Below are 24,063 nucleotides of genomic sequence, written 5' to 3'. Positions count from 1 at the left end.
TCCTATTAGTTTTTAGCCCAAACGGTTCGGAAGCTATCAAACAGAAGTTGCCACACTGACGGTACTGACTTCAAACAAGTCTCTTGACACTTGTGGGGATTGTAAAGCAAAACAGAGAACACCATCGTGAGAGTCTCCCCTTTCCATAGTTTGCAGGTCAAAACGTTCGGACGCTACAAAATGTAGCGCTACAGACACTACATTTTTGGTATTTATCATGGTCAATGCAGCACATGCAACAATGTTGATAACGATGATGCTGTTTTCACATTGCTTCTTAATATAAATCCAGTAGTGTTCTATAATTACACTATTAGTTTGTGTTTCTTACATCTGCAAACAGCTAGTATGTCTATTCTTAGCAAGTGGAGCCTCTATGCTAATCACTAGTTAACTGGCTGGCTAGCTAGCTAGCTAATATATGTACTGAGTCAGCACAAACATAATGAGCTATACAGCTTGATAATACCAGTATTTGTGTAGACCTAAATCAGCATGTTGTTTGTGCAACAGAATCTTCTAAATCAAAGAGGAATTTGCGAAGCATGAATATGTTAGCTACATGAAGTAGCTAAGAGAACATTAAATTGAAGATTATAGGGTCCCCTAGGAAACACTTATCAACACTTTGGTTCCTACCCTGTCACAAGATCTCCTCCTTGGCATTTTAATTTGTTGTCATGTTAAACAACACTGTATTCAAAGTGCCCACTATTATTTTCTAACTGTAGAATTAGATTAATCATTATATTTCCATGATTCCAACAGTTCACCCAAATGTTTTGCTCTAAATTGCAAGTGAAATTGCAATTGCAACATTTGGATAAAAATAAGGCCTAGGGGTCTTCCGAGTGGCACAGTGGTCTAAGGCACTGCATCGCAGTGCTAGCTGTGCCACTAGAGATCATGGTTTGAGTGCAGGCTCTGTCGCAGCCAGCCGTGACCGGGAGACCCATGGGGTGGCGCACAATTGGCCTAGTGCCCTCCGGGTTAAGGGAGGGTTTGGCTGGCCGGGATGTCCTTGTCCTATGCTTACTAGCGACTCCTGTGGCGGGCCTGGTGCATGCACTCTGACACTGTCTGTACCTGTAAGACTGTAACTACCAATTGGATACCACGAAAATGGTGAGAAAAAGGGGTAAAATAAAAATAAAAAATATATATATATGTATAAGGCCTAGATTGTTTGCCCATATCGTTCAGCCCTGCATGGTAGATTCGAAATTAGTATAAAACAATCAGAATGGAGAAGACTCATTGAAATCACTTGGACTGTATGTGTTGAGAGTAACACAGTATTCATTAAGCACATTTTTAACTTGTATTATTCAAAAACATTAAATACTGTCAAATACCATCATATTTAAAAAAAAATGATATTTTGGAAATATCTCCCAGCCCTATTTTAGCATCCCACTAATAGCAGGTTTCCACTAGTTTTCACTACTTCTACTCATGGTCTCTAGCTGTCTGTCGGTCCCCCCTGAGTTTTTTAACTAGCCCGTTGCTTAACAGCGCTGCATGCGGTTCTGGCTAGAAACCTCTGGGCTGAACCCCACTCGGTTTGCTTGGCTAAACTCGAGCTATGCTGTTTCTTCAAGTGTGTTACACCAACATGAAGCACAATCCTTTACATTCCCCTTTAAAAGATACACCTAGCTAAGCTTTTTACTTCGAGTTGCTTGGTTTACACACCGAGTCAGCACTTGGAATTAATACACGCTACTTCCACTCATGGTCTCTGTCAGTCAAAATCGTTTGGCGGTAGCTAGCTGAAGTGCCGAGTATATGAGCTATCTAGTTGGCTAACAGCAGTTTTTAGCTAGCTATACTCGAGCGGTACTGTTTCTCCCAGCTGTTAAGCACAATCCTTTACATTCCCCTGTAAAAGATCATCAAAGCTGTGTGCTTTTTACGTTAAGTGACTTGGTATTAACACGCTATCGTCACTCAGCCAGCTAATTAGCTAGCATCCCTGTCAGCTCTACTTTCCCTACCCTGAAAGTATTTAGACCACTCCCCTGGTAAATAAAGCTTTCTGTTTCTGCTTTCCTGTCTTCCAGCTATTGTTACTCCCATGTCTTGTCCGACTTCCCAGTCAAAAAGCAGCGTGTGTGTAGCTAGCTAGCCTCCTCCCTGGTAATTCCTGTTTTCTGTTTTCTTCCGTTCGTTTGAAACGATGTCCTCGAGTGCACCGACCAAGAAGGAGAGAAAGCAGCGCAAGCCTACGCCAAGGCAAGTAGCACAGATCTAAGGGGGTCAGACTGTGACATGTAATGGCTGCAATTAGATCTGTGCTACTTGCCTTGGCGTAAACCACACTTTGGCGGCTCTCGTTGACTCTGCTAGCTGTGCGCATTGCTCTATCAAACGTAGATCAAGGTACATGGAAAGTATTCCCCAGGCCTCGTTCTTGCTCGAGGTAGATTTCGTTTACAAAAAAGTTCCAGAGGAGGGAGAAGCTGTCCAAGCTTTCCATCTGCCCCTCTACTTGAGCTCCTGGCAAGATTAGGTGGTCCATCTTCCCAGGGGACGAACCTTAGCTACTCAATATTGTTTGTAGATCAGTCAGTGACAATTTATCCATGGTACATCTCCATTTTTATGCTCTCGAAACATGGCCAATGACTGATCTCCCCTTCTACGAGACACTCCGATGCACTGTCACCAAACTCGAGGTCGGGTATCCTACGCCTCCCCCACCTACAAAGAAGATTAGGATGGTTGGAATCACCCCTCAGGGTAATTCCACATCCTTCCCACAATGTATACCAGCCTTCCCAGACTGTGTGTCTTCCAGGGTGGAGCCACATAAGTCACCTTCTCCGGTGACAACCTACCCCCACTTGGATATTTATGGCATGGAGTCATTGAGATGGTTCAACTCTCCTGTCGTGGAGCCTTCCCTGGTTGAACACCTCGACCCAAGGCTCGGGGAGCCGGCTGAGCCCCTCTGACCTTAACAACCAGAGTCTCCTCGGGAGTCCTGTGTCAGGTCACTCCAGCGACCCCCATCTCAAGACCCATAAGTCCCTGTGGGGTGGGTCAACACCACTGTCCCCCCAGTTCAGCTCTCTAATAAAGAGTTCCCATCACATCCAGGCCAATGGCCCGAGGTTGATAGTTCAGAATGTTTCCATTCAAAACAAGCAACCTCTTGAGGGCTACCTTGTCCAACCAGCAGGTCTGAAAAGTGATTTGTTCTTTCCACGGGACAGGTTGCCCACATGCGCAGTCCTCCCAGGGAACAGGTGACTTCTCTTGCTCCTCATCTGGAGCAGTGGCACATGTGTACAGTCTCCCCCTAGTTCAAATCAAATCAAATCAAATCAAATCAAATCAAATCAAATCCTAGTTCCTACGCACCATAGGCCAGGGGTACAGACTACATGGGAATAGTGCAGTCCACTGCACAGGTGGAAGCATCCTGAGTCCTCAGACAAGATACCGTCTCTGTTTGCCAAGGGAGCCGCACATGTGGTGCCAAGTGAAGAACCTCACCAGGGCTTCTTCTGCTGCTATTTCTTGGTCCTCACAATCATATCAAGTACATTTTTTTTCCCTCAACAAAGTATTTTTCAGCAAACGTCTGTGCTAATTGGAAAAGACAAGCGCCGTGAGAGTTATTTAAGATCCTCTTCAAAGAGGTAGGTTTCAGATATTTTTGGAAGATGGGTAGGGACTCCGCTGTCATGACTTTAGGGGGAAGCTAGTTCCACCATTGGGGTGCCAGGACAGAAAATAGCTTTGACTGAGCTGAGAGGGGGTAGGGGTGGGAGGGCCATCGTAAGGGTGGGAGGGCCAAGAGACTTGAGGTGGCGGAACGGAGTTCTTGGGATGGGATGTAGGGTTTAAGCATAGCCTAAGGATTTACGGCACCTCAACAAGCGTCTGAAGGACAGTAGACCACAAGGATTGCCTATTCCTTGCAATGAGAGATCACAACATCCCTCATGCTAACCCACTAGAGGTCAGACGGGCTTCTGTACGCCTTCCCTCCCTTGGACCTGATTCCCCCCACTCTGGACAGTGAAAGCAAACAATCTAGCCCTAATCCTGATAGCCCCGCCACTGTTAAGGTCTACTTGGCAGCAATCTCATCCTGCCATGTAGGATTAGGTGAGACGACGATTGGGGCTCACCCCTTTCGTTTGTTGTTTTATTTAGTGAACGCACTGTCTTATAAGATGGACAGTTGCTTGCCTTGGCCAATGCCAAGCGCGTTAGTGACCTTCATGTGCTCTCGGTTCAACCTTCATGCACTCAGTTTGCCCCCAACTATTCCAAGGTTATGATATGTCCTAATTCCGCGTTCATTCCTTGTCATTTCCATGACTCATAATAGCCTAGTCGAGCCACTGATATCTCCGTCTCAGAAATTTGTGTGCAGGCTAGTTGGGCTTTCCCTCACACCTTTTGTGAGGTTCTATTGTCTGGGTGTCACTGTGCCATCCCTGGTGCACACAGTCATTGGTGCTGGAGCTGAGTAGGATGGATCAGGTTCACTAGCAAGTACACCAACACAGGCTTCTCAGGAAAAGGGCTAATGGCAATCGGGACGTTTTGCAAGTGTCCCGTAGTGAGATGTCAAATCGAGTCGACTGTTAGAGAACTATGAGTTACGGTATGCAATCCAGGTTCTGTGAAGGAGATTAGGGAAACATTTTACCAGATTGCCTCTCTTGCACGACTCGTAGAAGAGGTAGTTTGTTGAATGAGAAAACAAGAGCATTGTGGGTGCAATATATACATGTAGGGCTCACACCCACAAAGCGTCTGTTAGGCATGATTTGAATAAAGTTTCAGTAAATAGGACACAAAGGGGCGTGTCCCATAGTGAGATGTTTCCCTCATGTCTTTCAGAGAACCGGGGTTTCATACTGTAACCCATGATTTTTTCTCCTCAGTAGTTTGTATCTCTCTCACAGAGTGGTGTGTTTCCATGTTCTGGTCTTGGGCTTCTCCTTACTTCCTCCCCTGGCTCCAAACTATCATTTTTCCAAGGCTGCTTTTATCCTCCTGGGACTTTCACTTCCTTTGAGTAGCTGCTTATAAATAGCATTCATTTCCATCCTCCAAATCTGTTTTCACTGTACCAGGAAAACATAGTCTAATTCTGCTGCTGTTATATTTCTCTCCTGATATTTATATAAAAGGAATGTCCATTACTAGAGTATTTATTACTGGGGTTACACCAAAATCATAGTCCTAGGTTTTTCTCTGTGATTCTCTTGGTACAGCCTCAATCAGATCATTGTCAAATATATATTTGAGAATGGGATCATTTTGGAAAAATAAACAGTGTTTTTTGAACTTGTTAGCAATTAATAATTATAGTTCTATGGCTAACTCATTATCCCCTTTTTATATGATATCTTCTGGAGAATGACCCAAACTTGTGCATTTTTATTATCTTTTATATGTTGTTTGTTATTTTGGCCAGATCATCATTGCAAATGAGAATTGTTACCCAACTCACTAACCAGGTTGAGTACGAATTACATTTGAGATATTTGAATTAATAACCAATATCCTGATATCAAAATCATCAAGCATAACAGTTCTAATAGTTAATAATAATGGCGCCAGAGGAGTGGCTGCCGTTTACGGTCCCCTAACCAATTGTGATATTGTGTGTGTTTCTTTTGCGTGATTTGTAACTGTTTTTTTCAAAATGTCTCTGCCCCCGTCTCTTATTACTGAAAAGAGCTACTAGGTATCAGGGCAGCGACACCGTACTGGAAGATTTTTTCTTTCACGAGTCGAACGTGAAAGATTTACTTCAGACGCCCGACAAGGCCCTCATCCCCCGTCATTCGCAGGAGGAAGAGATGGGGATATCGGGACGTAGGTCTGGGTGCCTTGTAAGGAACCGACAGCGAGTGGTTACCTGCCTTTACCATCGGTCCTATTAGCCAACTTACAATCATTGGATAATGAAATGGATGAACTACGAGCACGCATATCCTACCAACGGGACATTAAAAACTGTAATATCTTGTGTTTCACAGAGTTGTGGCTGAACGACGACCTGAATTACATACAGCTGCCTCCGGGAAGAAATGGGTGGTGGTCTGTGTATATTTGGAAACAACAGCTGGTGCACGAAATCTAAAGAAGTCTCAAGTTTTTTTCTCGCCTGAGGTAGAGTATCTCATGATAAGCTGTAGACCACACTATTTACCAAGAGAGTTTTCATCTATATTCTTCATAGCTGTCTATTTACCACCACAAACCGATGCTGGCACTAGGACCGCCCTCAATGAGCTGTATACGGCCATAAGCAAACAGTAAAACGCTCATCCAGAGGAGGCGCTCCTAGTGGCCGAGGACTTTAATGCAAGGAACCTAAAATCCATATTTCCTAATTTCTACCAGCATGTAAAATGTGCAACCAGAGGGAAAAAAATCTCTAGACCACCTTCACTCCACACACATAGATGAGTACAAAGCACTCCCTCGCCTCTGTTTGGCAAATCTCACCATAATTCTATCCTCCTGATTCTTGCTTACAAGCAAAAACTAAAGCAGGGAGCACCAGTGACTCAGTCAATAAAAAAGTGGTCAGATGAAGCAAATGCTAAGCTACAGGACTGTTTTGCTAGCACAGACTGGAATATGTTCCGGGATTCTTCCGATAGCATTGAGGAGTACACCACATCAGGCACTGGCTTCATCAATAAGTGCATCGATGGCGTCGTCCCCACAGTGACTGTACGTACATACCCCAACCAGAAGCCATGAATTACAGGCAATATCCGCACTGAGCTAAAGGGTAGAGCTGTCGATTTCAAGCTGTCGATAACCCGGAAGCATATAAGAAATCCCGCTATGCCCTCTGACAAACCATCAAACAGGCAGAGTCAACACAGGACTAAGATTGAATCATACTACACTGGCTATGATGCTCATTGGATATGGAAGGGCTTGCAAACTATTACAGACTACAAAGGGAAGCACAGCCGCTAGCTGCCCAGTGACATGAGCCTACCAGACGAGCTAAATTACTTCTATGCTCGCTTCAAGTTAAGTGATACTGAAACATGCATGAGTGCATCAGCTGTTCTGGACAACTGTGTGATCACCGACTCGCCGTAGCTCATGTGAGTAAGACCTTTAAACAGGTCAACATTCACAAGGCCACATGGCCAGACGGATTACCAGGATGTGGACACTGAGCATGCGCTGAACAACTGGCAAGTGTCTTCACTGACATTTTCAACCTGTCTGACTGACTGAGTCTGTAATACATACGTTTCAAGCAGACCACCATAGTCCCTGTGCCCAAGAACACGAAGGTAACCTGCTTAAATGGCTACCGGCCCATAGCACTTACGTCTGTAGCCATGAAGTGCTTTGAAATGAGGATCATGGCTCACATCAAACACCATTATCCCAGAAACCTTAGCCCCAATCCATTTTGCATACCGCCCCAACAGATCCAATCTCTATTGCGTTCCACACTGCAAAAGGAACACATATGTGATAATGCTAATCATTAACCGCAGCTCAGCATTCAACACCATAGTGCCCTCAAAACTCATCAATAAGCTAAGGACCCTGGGACAAAAACACCTCCCACGCTGATCCTCAACACGGGGGGCCCCTCAGGGGTGTGGACTCAGTCCCCTCCTGTATTCCCTGGTCACTCATGACTGCATGGCCAGGCACGACTCCAACACCATCATTAAGTTTGCCGATGACACAACAGTGGTAGGCCTGATCACCGACAACGATGAAACAGCCTATAGGGAGGAGGTCAGAGACCTGGCCGTGTGGTGCCAGGACAACAATCTCTCCCTCAACTTGATCAAGTCAAAAGGAGATGATTGTGGACTACGGGAGAACAGAGCACGCCCCCATTCTCATCGACGGGGCTGCAGTGGAGCAGGTTGTTGGTTCATTGGTGTCCACATCACCAACAAACTAACATGGTCCAAACACACCAAGACAGTTGTGAAGAGGTCACGACAAAGCCTATTCCCCCTCAGGAGACTGAAAAGATTTGGCATGGGTCCTCAGATCCTCAAAAAGTTCTACAGCTGCACCATCGAGAGCATCCTGACGTGTTCCATCAATGCCTGATGTGGCAACTGCTCGGCCTCCAATTGCAAGGCACTACAGAGGGTAGTGAGTACGGCCCAGTACATTACTGGAGCCAATCTTCCTGCCATCCAGGACCTCTATACCAGGCGGTGTTAGGGGAAGTTCCTAAAAATGGTAAAAGACGCCAGCCACCCTAGTCATAGACTGTTCTCTCTGCTACCGCACGACAAGCAGTACCGGAGCACCAAGTCTAGGCCCAAAACGCTTCTTAACAGCTTCTACCCTCAAGCCATAAGACTCCTGAACAGTTAATTAAATGGCTACTCAGACTATTTGCATTGCCTCCCTCCCTCTTTTACACTGCTGCTACTCTATGTTTATTATCTATGCATAGTCACTTTAACTCTACCTACAACTACATATTACCTCAATTACCTCGACTAACCTGTACCCTCGCACATTGACTCTGTACCGGTACCCCCTGTATATAGCCTTGCTATTGTTATTTTACTGCTGCTCTTTAATTATTTGTTACTTATCTATTTTTTACTTAACATTTATGTTTATTAACTACATTGTTGGTTAAGGACTTGTAAGTAAGCATTTCACTGTTGTATTCGGCGCATGTGACATGTACAATTTGATTTGATTTTCTAGAACATTCACAAAACAGGCTACACTCTTAGAATTAAGGTTGACTTGAGGATCCCTGGAGATCCTCAAGGAGCCCTGGACTTTCTCAAGGAACCATTGCTAGTCAATGACATCATATTTGCACCTTTGGTTAGTTGAGGGTTCTTGGAGGATCATTTAATGGTTCAATGTAGCAAAGGGTTCTTGGAGGAACCTTTTCGGTGGCGTTTTAAGAGCATTTTGGATTCATTTTGTCTTTGGATTTGCCTGTCAGACTCAGCAATGGAGCCAAGGACTGAAGTAGCTTGTCTAACTGTAATTAAATTGAATTTCTAAATGGAATTTCCTGGCTTTTTATTAGCAGTTGAAGTTTATTTATAGTAAAGTGTATATATTGTATATGTCAGAAGACTGAAGGCGTGGCTAATTGGGGGCATGGCTTTCAATAAGTTATTTTAGGCCATCCATGAGAGTAATTGTCATTCCTGTTCATGTGTGCAGTTGTATAGTCATTAAAGGTTACAATCATTGATATATCTATGATTGACCTATTTCCACCTCTATTTATCTGCCTGCTGACTTGAAATTCAACAGAAAAATATCCATTCACTACTCCTATAAACAAATGCTTTGCCAACCACGCTCCTCCCCTCCACAAAGTCGACCAATCAAAGATGGAAGCAATGGATAGAAGAGAGCTGTCCCACCAAGACCAAGCTACATACTACTTAAAGGTTAAAGGCTGACATAATGTGAACTTAAAGGGCAAAGTAGTATTCCATTACAATAGTCACCATTTTGTTACAATATATTATTGATAGTTATTATGATATTAAAATACTAATGTAATGCATTTACTATAATAATAACAATAATAATCATGTCAATGACAGTAATAATATATTACAATTAAGGTTCAAATTTGAACCTCTCTCCTCACAAACTAAGTTCCTGTTTGAACCTTTACAAATGTGTCTTTTTCTAGAGGGGTTCCTCGAGGAACCTTTTTGATTCGAAAAGGTTCACCCACAGTGACATCATCATTTTGAATCCCAAAAGGTTCTTCGAGGCTCCTTTTCTTCTGAGTGTACACTGCAATAGCCAAAACCAACTATCCCCGTCTCAAAAAACCTTTATCGTATACTTTGTATGTGACTCTTTCTCCCCAGAGCCCCCGCAGACACTCGTGTTGTACAAAGCATTTGACAACTGATGTACAATGCATTTGACATTGATTGTGATTAGGGCTGTGGCGGTCACACAATTTTGTTAGCTGGTGATTGTCAAGCAAATAACTGTTGATCTCACTGTAATTTGAACATTTATTAACATAAAAACATTTAGCATCTTCAGGCTTCCACACATAGCCTACAAGCTATTTTAAAAAGTTGAATAAATCTATGTAATATAGCCTACACCTTCACAATAAATCCATTATTTATTTTAGACGGGTCTGAAGAAACATCATTTGAAGAAAATGTAGTCTATTTCAGAAGAAAATAATAGTATACTCTTGAGTTGTCCTGATGTGGCAATGTCAAATGGCTGTGGGCTATACTAGCTGTGGGCTACACTAGTTAATTTAGCTGACAAGATTAGCTTATAATTCCATGGCATTATTTTATATTATTTTATTATTTTATAGTATGAAGAATACAATTGAACAAATAATATAAATATTTTCTCCAAACGATTTGAGGGAGTACGCAGATGCGGCTATTCTGTGTTGAGTGGTTAACAAAGAAATTGTTTCACTTATATGCTCAATTGAGAGTTATTAATGTAACTTTAGTTGTTCTACAAACATTGCTATATGTTTGGATTTTTAATACATTGTAAGGCTTTTTTTTTTGCGCATGTTTTACACACTCTAAAAGTCTCTCATTCACAATTAGACAAGCATTTGATAATGCCTCGAATTTTAGGGCGGCATTCCCTTTGTGGCTTTAATACACCCTAAAAAAATCCTTGCCTTTTGCGGCCCGAAGTGCTGTGTTGTGCCCTTCTCCCTGAGTGTGCTGCGCAATCCGAAGCGTCTTTTCACTCACACGGCTCTCCGTCACATGATCAGGTCTTTCTCACAGGCTACAAGTTAAGACAGACACATCGGCGACGCAACTGCGCGTGTCCTTATTAAATTCCAAGGTGCATATTGAAGATATTGGAAGAACTGTCCACATTTACTTTTCGTCAGCCAACAAGATGTTTAGGCCTAACGAACAGCAAAAGCACGAGCCTATATCAACCTACTATCCCCCATAGTATAAAAGTTCACATTTTCTATTCTGTGCGAGAAATAAATATTCCAAACATAGTCTGGGACAGTTGTGGGATGCGATAGATCCCAAATGAATACAACCACTAGCATTAAAAAAAACAGATCAGAAAGTTTAGCTTAACATTTGTATAAATTCTTAGGCTATTTCCTCACATTATAAGCGCAGCAATGCACACATAGGCTATAAGCACAAATATTCCATTAGAGGAAAACACCATTATCAAAAGTTACCGCAAATGCAATTATGCATGTAATGCTTTTATTATAAAGGTGCATTTGATAGTGATCTTCCCCAAACTAGAAACTCACACGCTGCTTATATATGCCAGTTAGGCTCTACATCCCTTGTAAAGTAGATTAATGTGTTTAACTTTAAGTTATTTGGCCACTTTAGTTGTGATACAAACCTTATTAAAACATACAGGCCTATGGGCTAGGCTACAGCGAGGTGTGCGACTATGATTCCAACAAAAAGGCATGGTTTCTTATGCTGGGCATCATTCACAAGTGATAGTCTGATGGGTGACAATATTATCCTATGTTTGATTTAATCTTGTCTTTCCATTTACTAAATAATATATGTGTGAAATTTGTTTTGATTTAGAATTGACCATTATCATGCACCTGTATTGTAACAGGGGCAGTGGGGAAAAATACATGCCATCTATGCATTTAAATAGTGAATGGAGGATGCTTTTTTCCAGAGTTTATTTTCATGCCAGCCAGGTAGGCTGTTCTCCTGTTGTAAATATAAGCAATGCGCTTAATATTAGGAAAGTTGAGAAATAAATATAGTAGGCCTAGCCTATAGAAAGCTGATGGGATCCTCCTCTTTTTAATAGATGCCATCACTCTGTTTTCTCCCCCAATTGCATAGCCTATAGAAATGTTGCGCATCCGGAGCTCATTGGGCTCTCGTATGGTGTTTGATTAGATTTCTGAATGCATTTGCATTGATGTCAGAGTGATTTAGAGGGACAATATAGTGCTGAGTACCAAGCAGTTAGCAAGTTTGGTAGGCTACTAATGACTAGCAGCAGCATCAGAGCTCAGAGACGTCTAATTACCGTGGTACTAAACGGTCATGTTGAATTTGACTGCCTTCATGACTCGTGACCGCCGGTGTGGTGGTAATAGTCACCGCAACAGCCCTATTTGTGATACTATTGATAATATTTTTCTGATACAGAAATACTTCCACAACTGTTGTACTGTCTCCCCACAAAACTTTTGTAGTTATTTGTTTGGGCAGAAAAACTATCTTGTTGTATCACTACATGTTTGCCAAATCTGTTGTACTTCAATTGTACAACTTGAGTGTGTACAGGGCCATAGTGTAGTCTTTACATGATGTGTAACCCTTGATCCAAACAGATATAGTAGGATCAGAAAGTGTAAGTCGGGCCTGTGATCTTTACAACCTTCAAAAAGAGGGGAAGTTTCTGACTCATGTCTGATAAATGCACCATGAGCGTGCAAGGGAATAATAACCTTTTAAAACATTTTTTTATCTCTGTTTATCCATAGGTTTTGATCTCACTAGAATGTATATTTGTTCAGGGTGAATTTTGGAATGTTGTTATATAGTAGAAATGTTGATAGACTATCAGTGTATTAATCGCAATAGTAATTTATTAATCTCAGTAATTTATAAAAAATGGTTGTGAATATAGGTTTTGATCTCACTAGAATGTATATTTGTTAATGGTGAATTTTGGAATGTTGTTATATAGTAGAAATATTGATAGACTATCAGTGTATTAATCACAGTAATTGATTAAAACTTTGTTGTGAATCTTATTTTATTTTGAGTTTCACCTCTGACTTCCCTGGGCTGCCACAATGTACAGTATCATAGCATGATTCTGTTCATTCAAAACTTAATTCTGAAGTAGGTTGTATCAGCAGCATTCATAATGAAGTATATTTCTTATGTTGATTGATGTTACTGTTTTCTCTCAACTGCTATGTTTCAGGTGGTGGTGGTGGTGGTGGTGATGAGGAGTACATCTACATGAACAAAGTCATTGTGACTGGGCAGGGTCAGGACAAAGCTGACAGAGGTGAGAGTTCAAAGGTTGTTTCCTACAAGGTGGAACCTGCTTGATGGTGTAGCACTCTGTACTTGTTTGGTTCATACATTGTAAATTAGTATTATTGAGGCTTTACATACTTTCATAATCCAATATTTGAGGTGCACTTAATTTAGCTTGAATTTTGCACTTTTGGTATTTGACCTACGTATTTGAACCCAGGTCTGGCTTTAACTCAAGTCACAGTCCCTCACAAATAAGAGTAACATAGAATAAAATGGCTTAATGTCAATCAATAAACCAAGTTTCGCTGTGAAAACCCAGAATTATGCACGTAAAACAGTCACGGTTGTTTTGTTGGGACTGTGCTCTTCTTAAACCACTGGAAAATTGTATTGCTGCTCATATCAGGTTCACCATTCAATCACAGGTTTTATGTGCTTGATAGGCTACATCACACTTTCCACAGGTGAGACTAAACAAAGTTTCCAACAGTAGCTGTCAGTAGTGTTTAGGAGTGTGAAAACATCCTTTCCACACCATTCCCCCTCCCCCACACACACTCGTTTCCTGTGTATTTCTCAGTAGTTCTTTCTTTGTCCCCCCTCTCAAACCCACCACCTGAGGCGAGCCATTTCGTTTGGACTGTGATAAAAAATGAGCAGACCGAACACTAGACTTAACCAAACCGAAGGCTAGTAAAGCCACAGGCTTTTTTTTATAGCCACCCCAAGTACAAGGGTGTTCTCAGATCAAAAAGATGTCATGCATCTAGACCATTTTCTTTATTTGAATGGAGGGGTTGGGAAGGGTGTTTATTATAACAGAGACTAAAGACTGCATATGTATGGAAACATTGAGATCCTTTTTTTTGAAGGACACAAAAGCCTGTCATGTTGGGTGTCTTGTCTAACTTGCATCTCATGTACCCACATGGCTAGACAGAAAGACTTTCTTTCAACCAACTGTTTTGAAACTCAATATGAGGGTTTGAATGTGTTTATGTCAACAGCATAGTGATTTAGTGATAACAGCCAGATGTATTGAATTTGTGAGCTCTGCAGAGTTGTTTAAATGTAATTTCTGTAACTTTCAGTGACTCCTGTGAATTTACGACTAGAGGTGTCCAGTATAAAGCACTCTGCTTGGGTTCCTATGACAACCCAGATGTCTACATGCTGAGAGGTGGAATGTCTGTCGAGAGGGGAAGACTGCTGTTTTGGCATGTGCATACAGTAGCTTAGAGACAAGGACCCACTGTCATAATGAACAGAGAAATAGGCAAATAACTATTAGGCAAACGTGAGGCAAAATGTTAACATTGTTATTTTGGCTAGAAGGCTAATGTAACTAGCATGCATCACCCAGGTGTATCTTACACATTGGTGTTTAAGAAGGAAGGTTATATAGTTCAATATAAATTACAAAGAGGAAGACAATCCCATGTATAAAGTAAAGTCCTTTAAGACCTAGTGAAAAAGATTAAGGCCTTACAAAAGGCGTGTTGTTTTTATCCTGATTTTAATATTATGATTCTCTTAGTCATTTCACAAATGCAAAGAAGAATACTGCCTATCTTCCTTTTGATGGCCATTGTTGATTTTCATCGAATGTCCTTCTTTTGTGTCAAAATGACCAGACAACACACCAGATGCCCTGGCCAATGGGAGAGCAGGAAAACATGTCCCTGCCCCACAGAAGAGTCTTCCAGACTTGCCACCACCTAGAACAGTGAGTGATGTTCATTTATCTTACTACACCTTTCCAAATTACACCTAACATCCATGCTAGGACATCCATGAGTATTGAGAAATCGTTCTTTGCATATTGAACCATACAGACTTTAATGGGGTGTGCCGCAAGACTCCGTTTTGGCGCCTCTTATCTTTTGATGATACATTTCAGTTATAGATTTTTTTTTTACATAGAATATAATACAACTTTTAAAAGTAATAATATACACACCATGTGTTTTACCTTGTGTAGGACTACGATTAACATCAAATACTAACGTAACTCACTTGCTAGCATAACTGTTAAGCATCTTTGGCCTCATTCATTTCTAGCCTGGTTTTTTTCACATTCATTTGGTCGTTGTAGCGCAGCCATGTTTTTTCCCGTAACTATAAATCCCAGGCCTGCAGTACCATTATTAATCAAGGCTTTAATATGTGTTGTAATCACCCACAGAAACAGGTATTTTATGCTTATACAATTGGAAAATTTGTGTGGAAATGAGTGTGTGAGACTTGAGAGGACTGATGTGTTTAATGTTGACTGGGGAGGCTAGGGGTCTCCTGAATTAGCACTGTGTGAGATTGGAAGGGTCACAGACAGACAGTAGGGTGGGATTATAGCTTTCCTTCTGAGTCTTTGAACTCCACACGTACACACACACACACACACAGAGAGACACACCCAGCACTGTTTTCTTATTAGCAACATCTGCTGTTGCTGTGGTTTGAGAGCTGTTTTGGTGGCTGGATATGAGCTCAGTAATGTTTTTCCCCTTGTTCTCCATGAAACAACAAATTTCCTCACACAGCTCAAAAAAAATCTCTTCAGCACTTTACCCCAACTTGGCCAACGCACCGCTGTGTGGAAGGGCACATCTTGATGTTCTGAATGAACCTCGCCAAGAAATGACTGAAACTGAATGGTGGTTCAAGCCCTTAGCCCTGATGAAGTTTACTGTTTTTGTTACAGTTCCCCATCCTTAGTACTTTACCACAAAGTGCCTCCTGATGTATAATACAGTAGTAATATGTTGTCAGCTCGTCGGGGCAATTCTCCTCCTGCATCTTCTCTCACATCCTCCCAACCAATCCGCTCCTCCCATATAAGGTTCCGCATCTGTTGTCAGTCCAGTAAGTTTATCCCATTGTAACTTGGTCATTTACACTCAACTTATTGAAAAATGATTTCCTATGGTCGTGCCATGCATTGATTTAACACCCAAGAGCTCTTCACTAACGAATCCCTCCCAGGCATGAAAATTGACATTCTGAGCAGTGTCTGTAGCAACCATGCTCTCGTCAACAGCAATGTTGTAAGCTACAAAGTATTTAGCTTTTTCAGCGAGCTGCTCTTGTAGATCGTTGGCTAGCTCATCCACGCAATCTGCCACTGTATTTCTCCTAAGGCTGACATTTGCAGATGCTTGCGTTTTTTTCTGGGCCCACTACTTTGCTAACTTTATCCATGCACTGCTTCATAAAATCACCTTTGGTGTATGGTCAGCCTGATTTAGCTATTTCATTCTAGGTAGAATCTGGCCTATACTGCTGCATCACTCTGTGATTTTGGCTTTGAAAACATAGTCTGCAGTTGTACAAGGCCCTTATTTAACTCTGCCACTTTCTGTAGCCTCTGATGTCTATTCAAGTCAGTGTTTTGTCCCATAATTGCACCTTATGTTAAATTCTTTCATTACGGCCACAGTCTTTTGGCAAACGATGGTCCACAAACAAGTACTCGATCTCCCAACTGTCGTGAAATTCCCTGCCTTCGCTGTCAACTTACCTTCTTTTTGCAATCTTCTGGCTAGCTGGCTGGCTGGCTGGCTTGCTGGCTGGCTAGCTGGCTGGCTGGCTGGCTGGCTTGCTGGCTGGCTAGCTGGCTAGTTATTTTTGATGATGTGGGACATAAAACAGTTGGGCTGCTGCTGAACTGTTAGTGAAAATATGATACAACCCACTTGCTGTCTCATGGGTGTGTACACTCTTAGAAATGATTATTTGCAGAGGGATAGATAGGGTTCTACCATTTTTTCTACCGTTTTCATCAGAAGAAACCTTTTTGGAAGAAAGGGTTATTTGAAGATTCTTTGAAAGGCAAGCGTGGTTCTACATAGAACCCTTCTGAATAAGAGTGTTTAATTGCCGTGTTTAATTGTTTAATTGCTATATTGTAATTATTTTGCCACTATGGCCTATTTATTGCCTTTACCTCCCTTATCCGACCTCATTTGCACACACTGTATATAGATAGACCTTTTCTATTTTATTATAGACTATATGTTTGTTTATTCCATGTGTAACTCTTGTGTTGTTGTTTGTGTTTCACTGCTTTGCTTTATATTGGCCAGGTCACAGTTGTAAATGAGAACTTGTTCTCAACTTGCCTACCTGGTTAAATAAAGGTGAAATAAAAAAGAATACGCTTTTTTATTGTAATTATTTCCATTTATTTTAAAGAGTCTGAGAATTTGTGTTTACCTCAGCATTTAAACTTTAACATGAGGAGTTTGTGGAATCTAGTCTAAAAAGATAGGTGTGTGGGAATATTTGTGCATGTATCTGGTTTTCCCTTAATTCCATTTAACATATACAGTACTGACATAGAATCATGACAAAGATATTAACTGTCTTTCGAATGTTGTGATTTTATTCAGAAGAGAGAAGGCGTGAACCAGCAGTGTACCATACAGGGCTGTGTGAACCAGCCGTGTATGGTACACTGCAAATTGGCCAGTTTTACCTAGGGTTTATATTGACAAAATAAAGGAGCTAATCGTGGACTTCCAGAAACAGCAGAGGGAGCACACTCCTATCCACATTGACGGGACCGCAGTGGAGCAGGTGGAAAGCTTCAAGTTCCTCGGCGTACACATCACTGACGATCTGAAATGGTCTACCCAGACATACAGTGTGGTGAAGAAGGTGCAACAGTGCTTCTTCAACCTTAGGAGGCTGAAGATTTGTAGCTTGGCACCTAAAACCCTCACACACTTTTACAGATGCACAATTGAGAGGATCCTGTCGGGCTGTATCACTGCCTGGTACGGTAACCTGCAACCGCAGGGCTCTCCAGAGGGTAGTGCAGTCTGCCCGAAGCATCACTGGGGGCAAACTACCTGACCTACAGGACACCTACAGTACCCTATGTCACAGGAAGGCCAAAAAGATCATCAAGGACAACAACCACCCTAGCCACTGCCTGTTCACCCCGCTGTCATCCGAAAGGCAAGGTCAGTACAGGTGAATCAAAGCTGGGACCGAGAGACTGAAAAACAGCTTCCAAAAAAGTGTTAAACAAATCTAAATATATTTGAGATTCTTCAAAGTAGCCACCCTTTCCTTGATGACAGCTTTGCACACTCATGGCATTCTCTCAACCAGCTTCACCTGGAATGTTTTTCCAAGAGTCTTTAAAACCTCTTAAGGATTGGCCCCTTGTTTTCAATTTTCACCTAAAATACCCAAATCTAATTGCCTGTAGCTCAGGCCTTGAAGCAAATATATGAATATTCTTGGTACCATTTGAAAGAAAACACTTTGCAGTTTGTGGAAATGTGAAAGGAATGTAGCAGAATATCGCACATTAGATCTGGTAAAAGATCATACAAAGAAATAACTTTTTGAATTTTTTTTGTACCATCTTTGAAATGCAAGAGAAAGGCCATAATGTATTATTCCAGCTCAGGTGCAATTTAGATTTTGGCCACTAGATGGCAGCAGTGTATGTGCAAAGTTTCAGACTGATCCAAACAACCGTTGCATTTATGTTCAAAATCTTGTACCAAGACTGGCCAAATGTGCCTAATTTGTTTACAAATAATTTTTCATGTTCACAACTGTGCACTCTCCTCGATATCTTAACCACCATCGATAAGAAACATTACTGTGCAGCCGTATTCATTGATCTGGCCAAGGCTTTCGACTCTGTCAATCACCACATCCTCATCTGCAGACTCGACAGCCTTGGTTTCTCAAATGATTGCCTCGCCTGGTTCACCAACTACTTCTCTGATAGAGTTCAGTGTGTCAAATCGGAGGGTCTGCTGTCCGGACCTCTGGCAGTCTCTATGGGGGTGTCACAGGGTTCAATTCTTGGACTGACTCTCTTCTCTGTATACATCAATAATGTCGCTCTTGCTGATGGTCAGTCTCTGATCCACCTCTACGCAGACGACACCATTCTGTATACTTCTGGCCCTTCTTTGGACACTGTGTTAATTTACAACCCTCCAGGCAAGCTTCAATGCCATACAACTCTCCTTCCGTGGCCTCCAATTGCTCTTAAATACAAGTAAAACTAAATCTATTCTCTTCAACCGATCGCTGCCTGCACCTGCCCGCCTGTCCAACATCACTACTCTGGACGGCTCTGACTTAGAATACGTGGACAAATACAAATACCTAGGTGTCTGGTTAGACTGTAAACTCTCTTTCCAGACCCACATCAAACATCTCCAATCCAAAGTTAAATCTAGAATTGGCTTCCTATTTCGCAACAAAGCATCCTTCACTCATGCTGCCAAACATGTCCTTGTAAAACTGACCATCCTACCAATCCTCGACTTTGGCGATGTCATTTAGAAAATAGCCTCCAATACCCTACTCAACAAATTGGATGCAGTCTATCACAGTGCCATCCGTTTTGTCACCAAAGCCCCATATACTACCCACCATTGCGACCTGCATGCTCTCGTTGGCTGGCCCTCGCTTCATACTCGTCGCCAAACCCACTGGCTCCATGTCATCTACAAGACCCTGCTAAGTAAAGTCCCCCCTTATCTCAGCTCGCTGGTCACCATAGCAGCACCCACCTGTAGCATGCGCTCCAGCAGGTATATCTCTCTGGTCACCCCCAAAACCAATTCTTCCTTTGGCCGCCTCTCCTTCCAGTTCTCTGCTGCCAATGACTGGAACGAACTACAAAATCTCTGAAACTGGAAACACTTATCTCCCTCACTAGCTTTAAACACCAGCTGTCAGAGCAGCTCACAGATTACTGCACCTGTACATAGCCCACCTATAATTTAGCCCAAACAACTACCTCTTTCCCTACTGTATTTATTTTATTTTATTTATTTATTTATTTATTTTGCTCCTTTGCACCCCATTATTTTTATTTCTACTTTGCACATTCTTCCACTGCAAATCTACCATTCCAGTGTTTTACTTGCTATATTGTATTTACTTTGCCACCATGGTGTCACGCCCTGGTCTTAGTATTTTGTGTTTTCTTTATTAATTTGGTCAGGCCAGGGTGTGACATGGGTTTTGTGTGTGTGGTGTGTTTTGTCTTTGGGTTTTTGTTAGGTATTGGGTTTGTATTATAGTAGGGGTTTCTAGCATAGTCAATGGCTGTCTGGAGTGGGTCTCAATCAGAGGCAGGTGTTTATCGTTGTCTCTGATTGGGAACCATATTTAGGCAGCCATATTCTTTGAGTGTTTCGTGGGTGATTGTTCCTGTCTCTGTGTTTCTTTGCACCAGATAGGCTGTATAGGTTTTTGCGTTACGTTTCTTGTTTTGTATTGTTCGTGTTTATTTCGTTATTAAACATGTATCAAGAATACCACGCTGCATTTTGGTCCGACTCTCCTTCACCGCAAGAAAACCGTAACACATGGCCTTTTTTTTTTGCCTTTACCTCCCTTATCTCACCTCATTTGCTCACATCGTATATAGACTTGTTTCTACTGTATTATTGACTGTATGTTTGTTTTACTCCATGTGTAACTCTGTGTTGTTGTATTTGTCGAACTGCTTTGCTTTATCTTGGCCAGGTTGCAATTGTAAATGAGAACTTGTTCTCAATTTGCCTACCTGGTTAAATACATTTTTTTTTTAAATAACATGGTATTATTTCATTGTAATAGCTACTGTAAATTGAACAGTGCAGTTAGATTAACAAGAATTTAATATTTCTGACAATATCAGATATGTCTATGTCCTGGGAAATCTTATTGTTACTTACAACCTCATGCTAATTGCATTAGAATACTTCAGCTCAACCGTCCCGCAGGGGACCCACCAATCCTGAAGAAGTTTTTTAAGGAGTTCCCACATATGCTGAGCACTTGTTTGCTTTTTTCCTTCACTCTGCGGTCCAAGTCATCCCAAACCATCTCAATTGGGTTGAAGTTGGGTGATTGTGGAGGCCAGGTCATCTGATGCAGCACTCCATCACTCGCCTTCTTGGTCAAATAGCCCTTACACAGCCTGGAGGTGTGTTGGGGTCATTGTCCGGTTGAAAAACAAATGACAGTCCCACTAAGAGCAATACAAATGGGATGGAGTATCGCTGCAGAATGCTGTGGAGGCTATGCTGGTGTGCCTTGAATTCTAAGTAAATCACTGACAATGTCACCAGCAAAGCACCCCTACACCATCACACCTCCTCCTTCATGCTTCACTGTGGGAACCACACATGCAGAGATCATCCGCTCACCTACTCGGTGTCTCACAAAGACAAATCACAAATTTGGACTAATCAGACCAAAGGACAGATTTGCACCTGGTAATGTCCATTGATCGTGTTTCTTGGCCCAAGCAAGTCTCTTCTTATTATCGCTGTCCTTAAGTAGTGGCTTCTTTGCAGCAATTTGACCATAAAGGCCTTATTCACGCAGTCTCTTCTGAACAGTTGATGTTGAGATGTGTCTGTTACTTAAACTCTGCGAACCATTTATTTTGCCTTCAATTTCTGAGGCTGGTAACTCTAATGAACTTATCCTCTGCAGCAGATGTAACTCTGGTTCTTCCTTTCCTGTGGCAGTCCTCATGAGAGCCAGTTTCATCGTAGAACTTGACGGTTTTTGTGACTGCACTTGAAGAAACGTTCAAAGTTCTTCAAATGTTTTGCATTGACTGACCTTCATGTCTTAAAGTAATGATGGACTGTCATTTCTCTTTGCTTATTTGAGCTGTTCTTGCCATATGGATTTGGTCTTTTACCAAATAGGGCTAGCTTCTGTATACCACCCCTACATTGTCACAACACAACTGATTGTCTCAAACGCATAAACACAATTTTTAACAAGGCACACCTGTTAATTGAAATACATTCCAGGTGACTACCTCATGACGCTGGTTGAGAGAATGCCAAGTTTGTGTAAGGCTGTCATCAAGGCAAAGGGTGGCTACACTTTTTTGGTTACTACATGATTCTATGTGTCATTTTATAGTTTTGATGTCTTCACTGTTAATAATAATAACAATAAAGAAAAACCCTCGAATGAGTAGAGGTGGCCAAACTTTTAACTGCTCCTAAAATACAAAATCAAATAGCTAAAAGATCCTTGGTATGAATTTCATAAAACAATTCCATATAGCTTAGTAGACCCTTCCCCACCCCCCGTTTAGACAGGCCTAGACTCTCGTGTTAAAAGGTAGGTTATTTTTCACAAGGATTTCCACACCTCTACTTCTGTAAATTATGAGAAAATAACTTGTCCAAACACCCCTTGTTGCAATTTCAGATGCTCCTTATCCAAATGAATTTATTGCAACAGACCAATATCAATATAGATGTTTTTAAGAGTACTTTTTTCCTCAAGTGCCTTTATTTTAGTGTCCATTGATGTAGCCGAGGTTTCCATAGTAACAATTCTTCCTTCCACCTTAACAACATACCTGTAGTTCGGCTGAATGGCCTACTATTGCTTCCAAGACAGTTGCTATCTTTGACATCAATCACCTTAATAATGTTGTCAGTCATCTTTTGGATCACTTGAGCCATTGTACCTGGCTCCACAATTCTGTCAACCTCGCTAGCTAGCTCATTCTGCACATCTACAGTCGTGGCCAAAGGTTTTGAGAATGACACAAATATTAATTTCAACAAAGTTTGCTGCTTCAGTGTCTTTAGATATTTTTTGTCAGGTGTTACTATGGAATACTGAAGGATAATTGCAAGCATTTCATAAGTGTCAACGGCTTTTATTAACAATTACATGAATTTGATGCAGAGTCAATATTTGCAGTGTTGACCCTTCTTTTTCAAGACCTCTGCAATCCACCTTGGCATGCTGTCAATTAACTTCTGGACCACATCCTGACTGATGGCAGCCCATTCTTGCATAATCAATGCTTGGAGTTTGTCAGAACTTTGTTTTTGTTTGTTTGTCCACCCGATTGACCATAAGTTCTCAATGGGATTAAGGTCTGGAGAGTTTCCTCGCCATGGACCCAAAATATCTGTAACGGTTTTCTTGATGAGAAGGAGAGTCGGACCAAAATGCGGCGTGTCTATTGCAATCCATGTTTAATGAAGTAACACACTAAACACAAACACTATCAAAACAATAAACTTAACGAAAACCGAAACAGCCTATACTTGTGTAACCTAACACAGAACAATGACATCAGGACACTAAGGACAATCACCCCACGACAAACTCAAAGAATATGGCTGCCTAAATATGGTTCCCAATCAGAGACAACGATAAACACCTGCCTCTGATTGAGAACCACTTCAGACAGCCATAGACTTAGCTAGAACACCCCACTAGCTACAATCCCCATACATACACACCACATACAAAAACCCCATGCCACACCCTGGCCTGACCAAATAAATAAAGATAAACACAAAATACTTTGACCAGGGTGTGACAGAACCCCCCCCCCCCCTAAGGTGCGGACTCCCGAACGCACCTCAAAACCATAGGGAGGGTCCGGGTGGGCGTCTGTCCATGGTTGCGGCTCCGGCGCGGGACGTGGACCCCACTCAATCAATGTCTTAGTCCCTTCTCCTCGCGTCCCTGGATAGTCCACCCTCGCCGCCGACCATGGCCTAGTAGTCCTCACCCAGAACCCCACTGGACTGAGGAGCAGATCGGGACTGAGGGGCAGCTCGGGACTGAGGCAGCTCGGAACTGAGGGGAAGCTCAGGAGTGAGAGGAAGCTCAGGAGTGAGAGGAAGCTCAGGCAGGTTGATGAATCTACCAGATCCTGGCTGGCTGGCAGACCTGCGAGATCCTGGCTGACTGGCAGATCTGGAAAAGTCTGGTCGACTGGCAGATCTGGAAGAGTCTGGTCGACTGGCAGATCTGGAAGAGTCTGGTCGACTGGCAGATCTGGAAGAGTCTGGTCGACTGGCAGATCTGGAAGAGTCTGGTCGACTGGCAGATCTGGAAGAGTCTGGTCGACTGGCAGATCTGGAAGAGTCTGGTCGACTGGCAGATCTGGAAGAGTCTGGTCGACTGGCAGATCTGGAAGAGTCTGGTCGACTGGCAGATCTGGAAGAGTCTGGTCGACTGGCAGATCTGGAAGAGTCTGGTCGACTGGCAGATCTGGAAGAGTCTGGTCGACTGGCAGATCTGGAAGAGTCTGGTCGACTGG

At 42.2% G+C, this 24,063-nt stretch overlaps 1 protein-coding gene across 5 annotated transcripts in view; it reads left to right on the top strand.

Moving 5' to 3' along the window:
- afap1l2 (actin filament associated protein 1 like 2) overlaps positions 1–24,063 on the top strand; it is a 144,856-nt gene that overhangs the window by 31,648 nt on the left and 89,145 nt on the right. For 4 of the 5 annotated variants that reach the window (XR_016487211.1, XR_016487210.1, XM_090202530.1 and 1 more), the window contains exons 3-4: positions 12,934–13,020; positions 14,630–14,721. Coding sequence is in view for 3 of the 5 variants with exons in the window: in XM_090202530.1 (XP_090058656.1) it covers positions 12,934–13,020; positions 14,630–14,721 (179 nt within the window). In the remaining 2 variants the exon portion in view is untranslated. The remainder of the gene's footprint in view (positions 1–12,933; positions 13,021–14,629; positions 14,722–24,063) is intronic. The other variant, XM_090202529.1, reaches the window with a different exon arrangement.

Source organism: Oncorhynchus mykiss, chromosome 16, assembly GCF_057628025.1.
Source record: "Oncorhynchus mykiss isolate SJ-2025 chromosome 16, ASM5762802v1, whole genome shotgun sequence".
Classification (NCBI taxonomy): Eukaryota; Metazoa; Chordata; class Actinopteri; order Salmoniformes; family Salmonidae; genus Oncorhynchus; species Oncorhynchus mykiss.
Note: the sequence above shows the minus strand (reverse complement) of the source record. Positions and strands in the feature narration are given on the sequence as shown.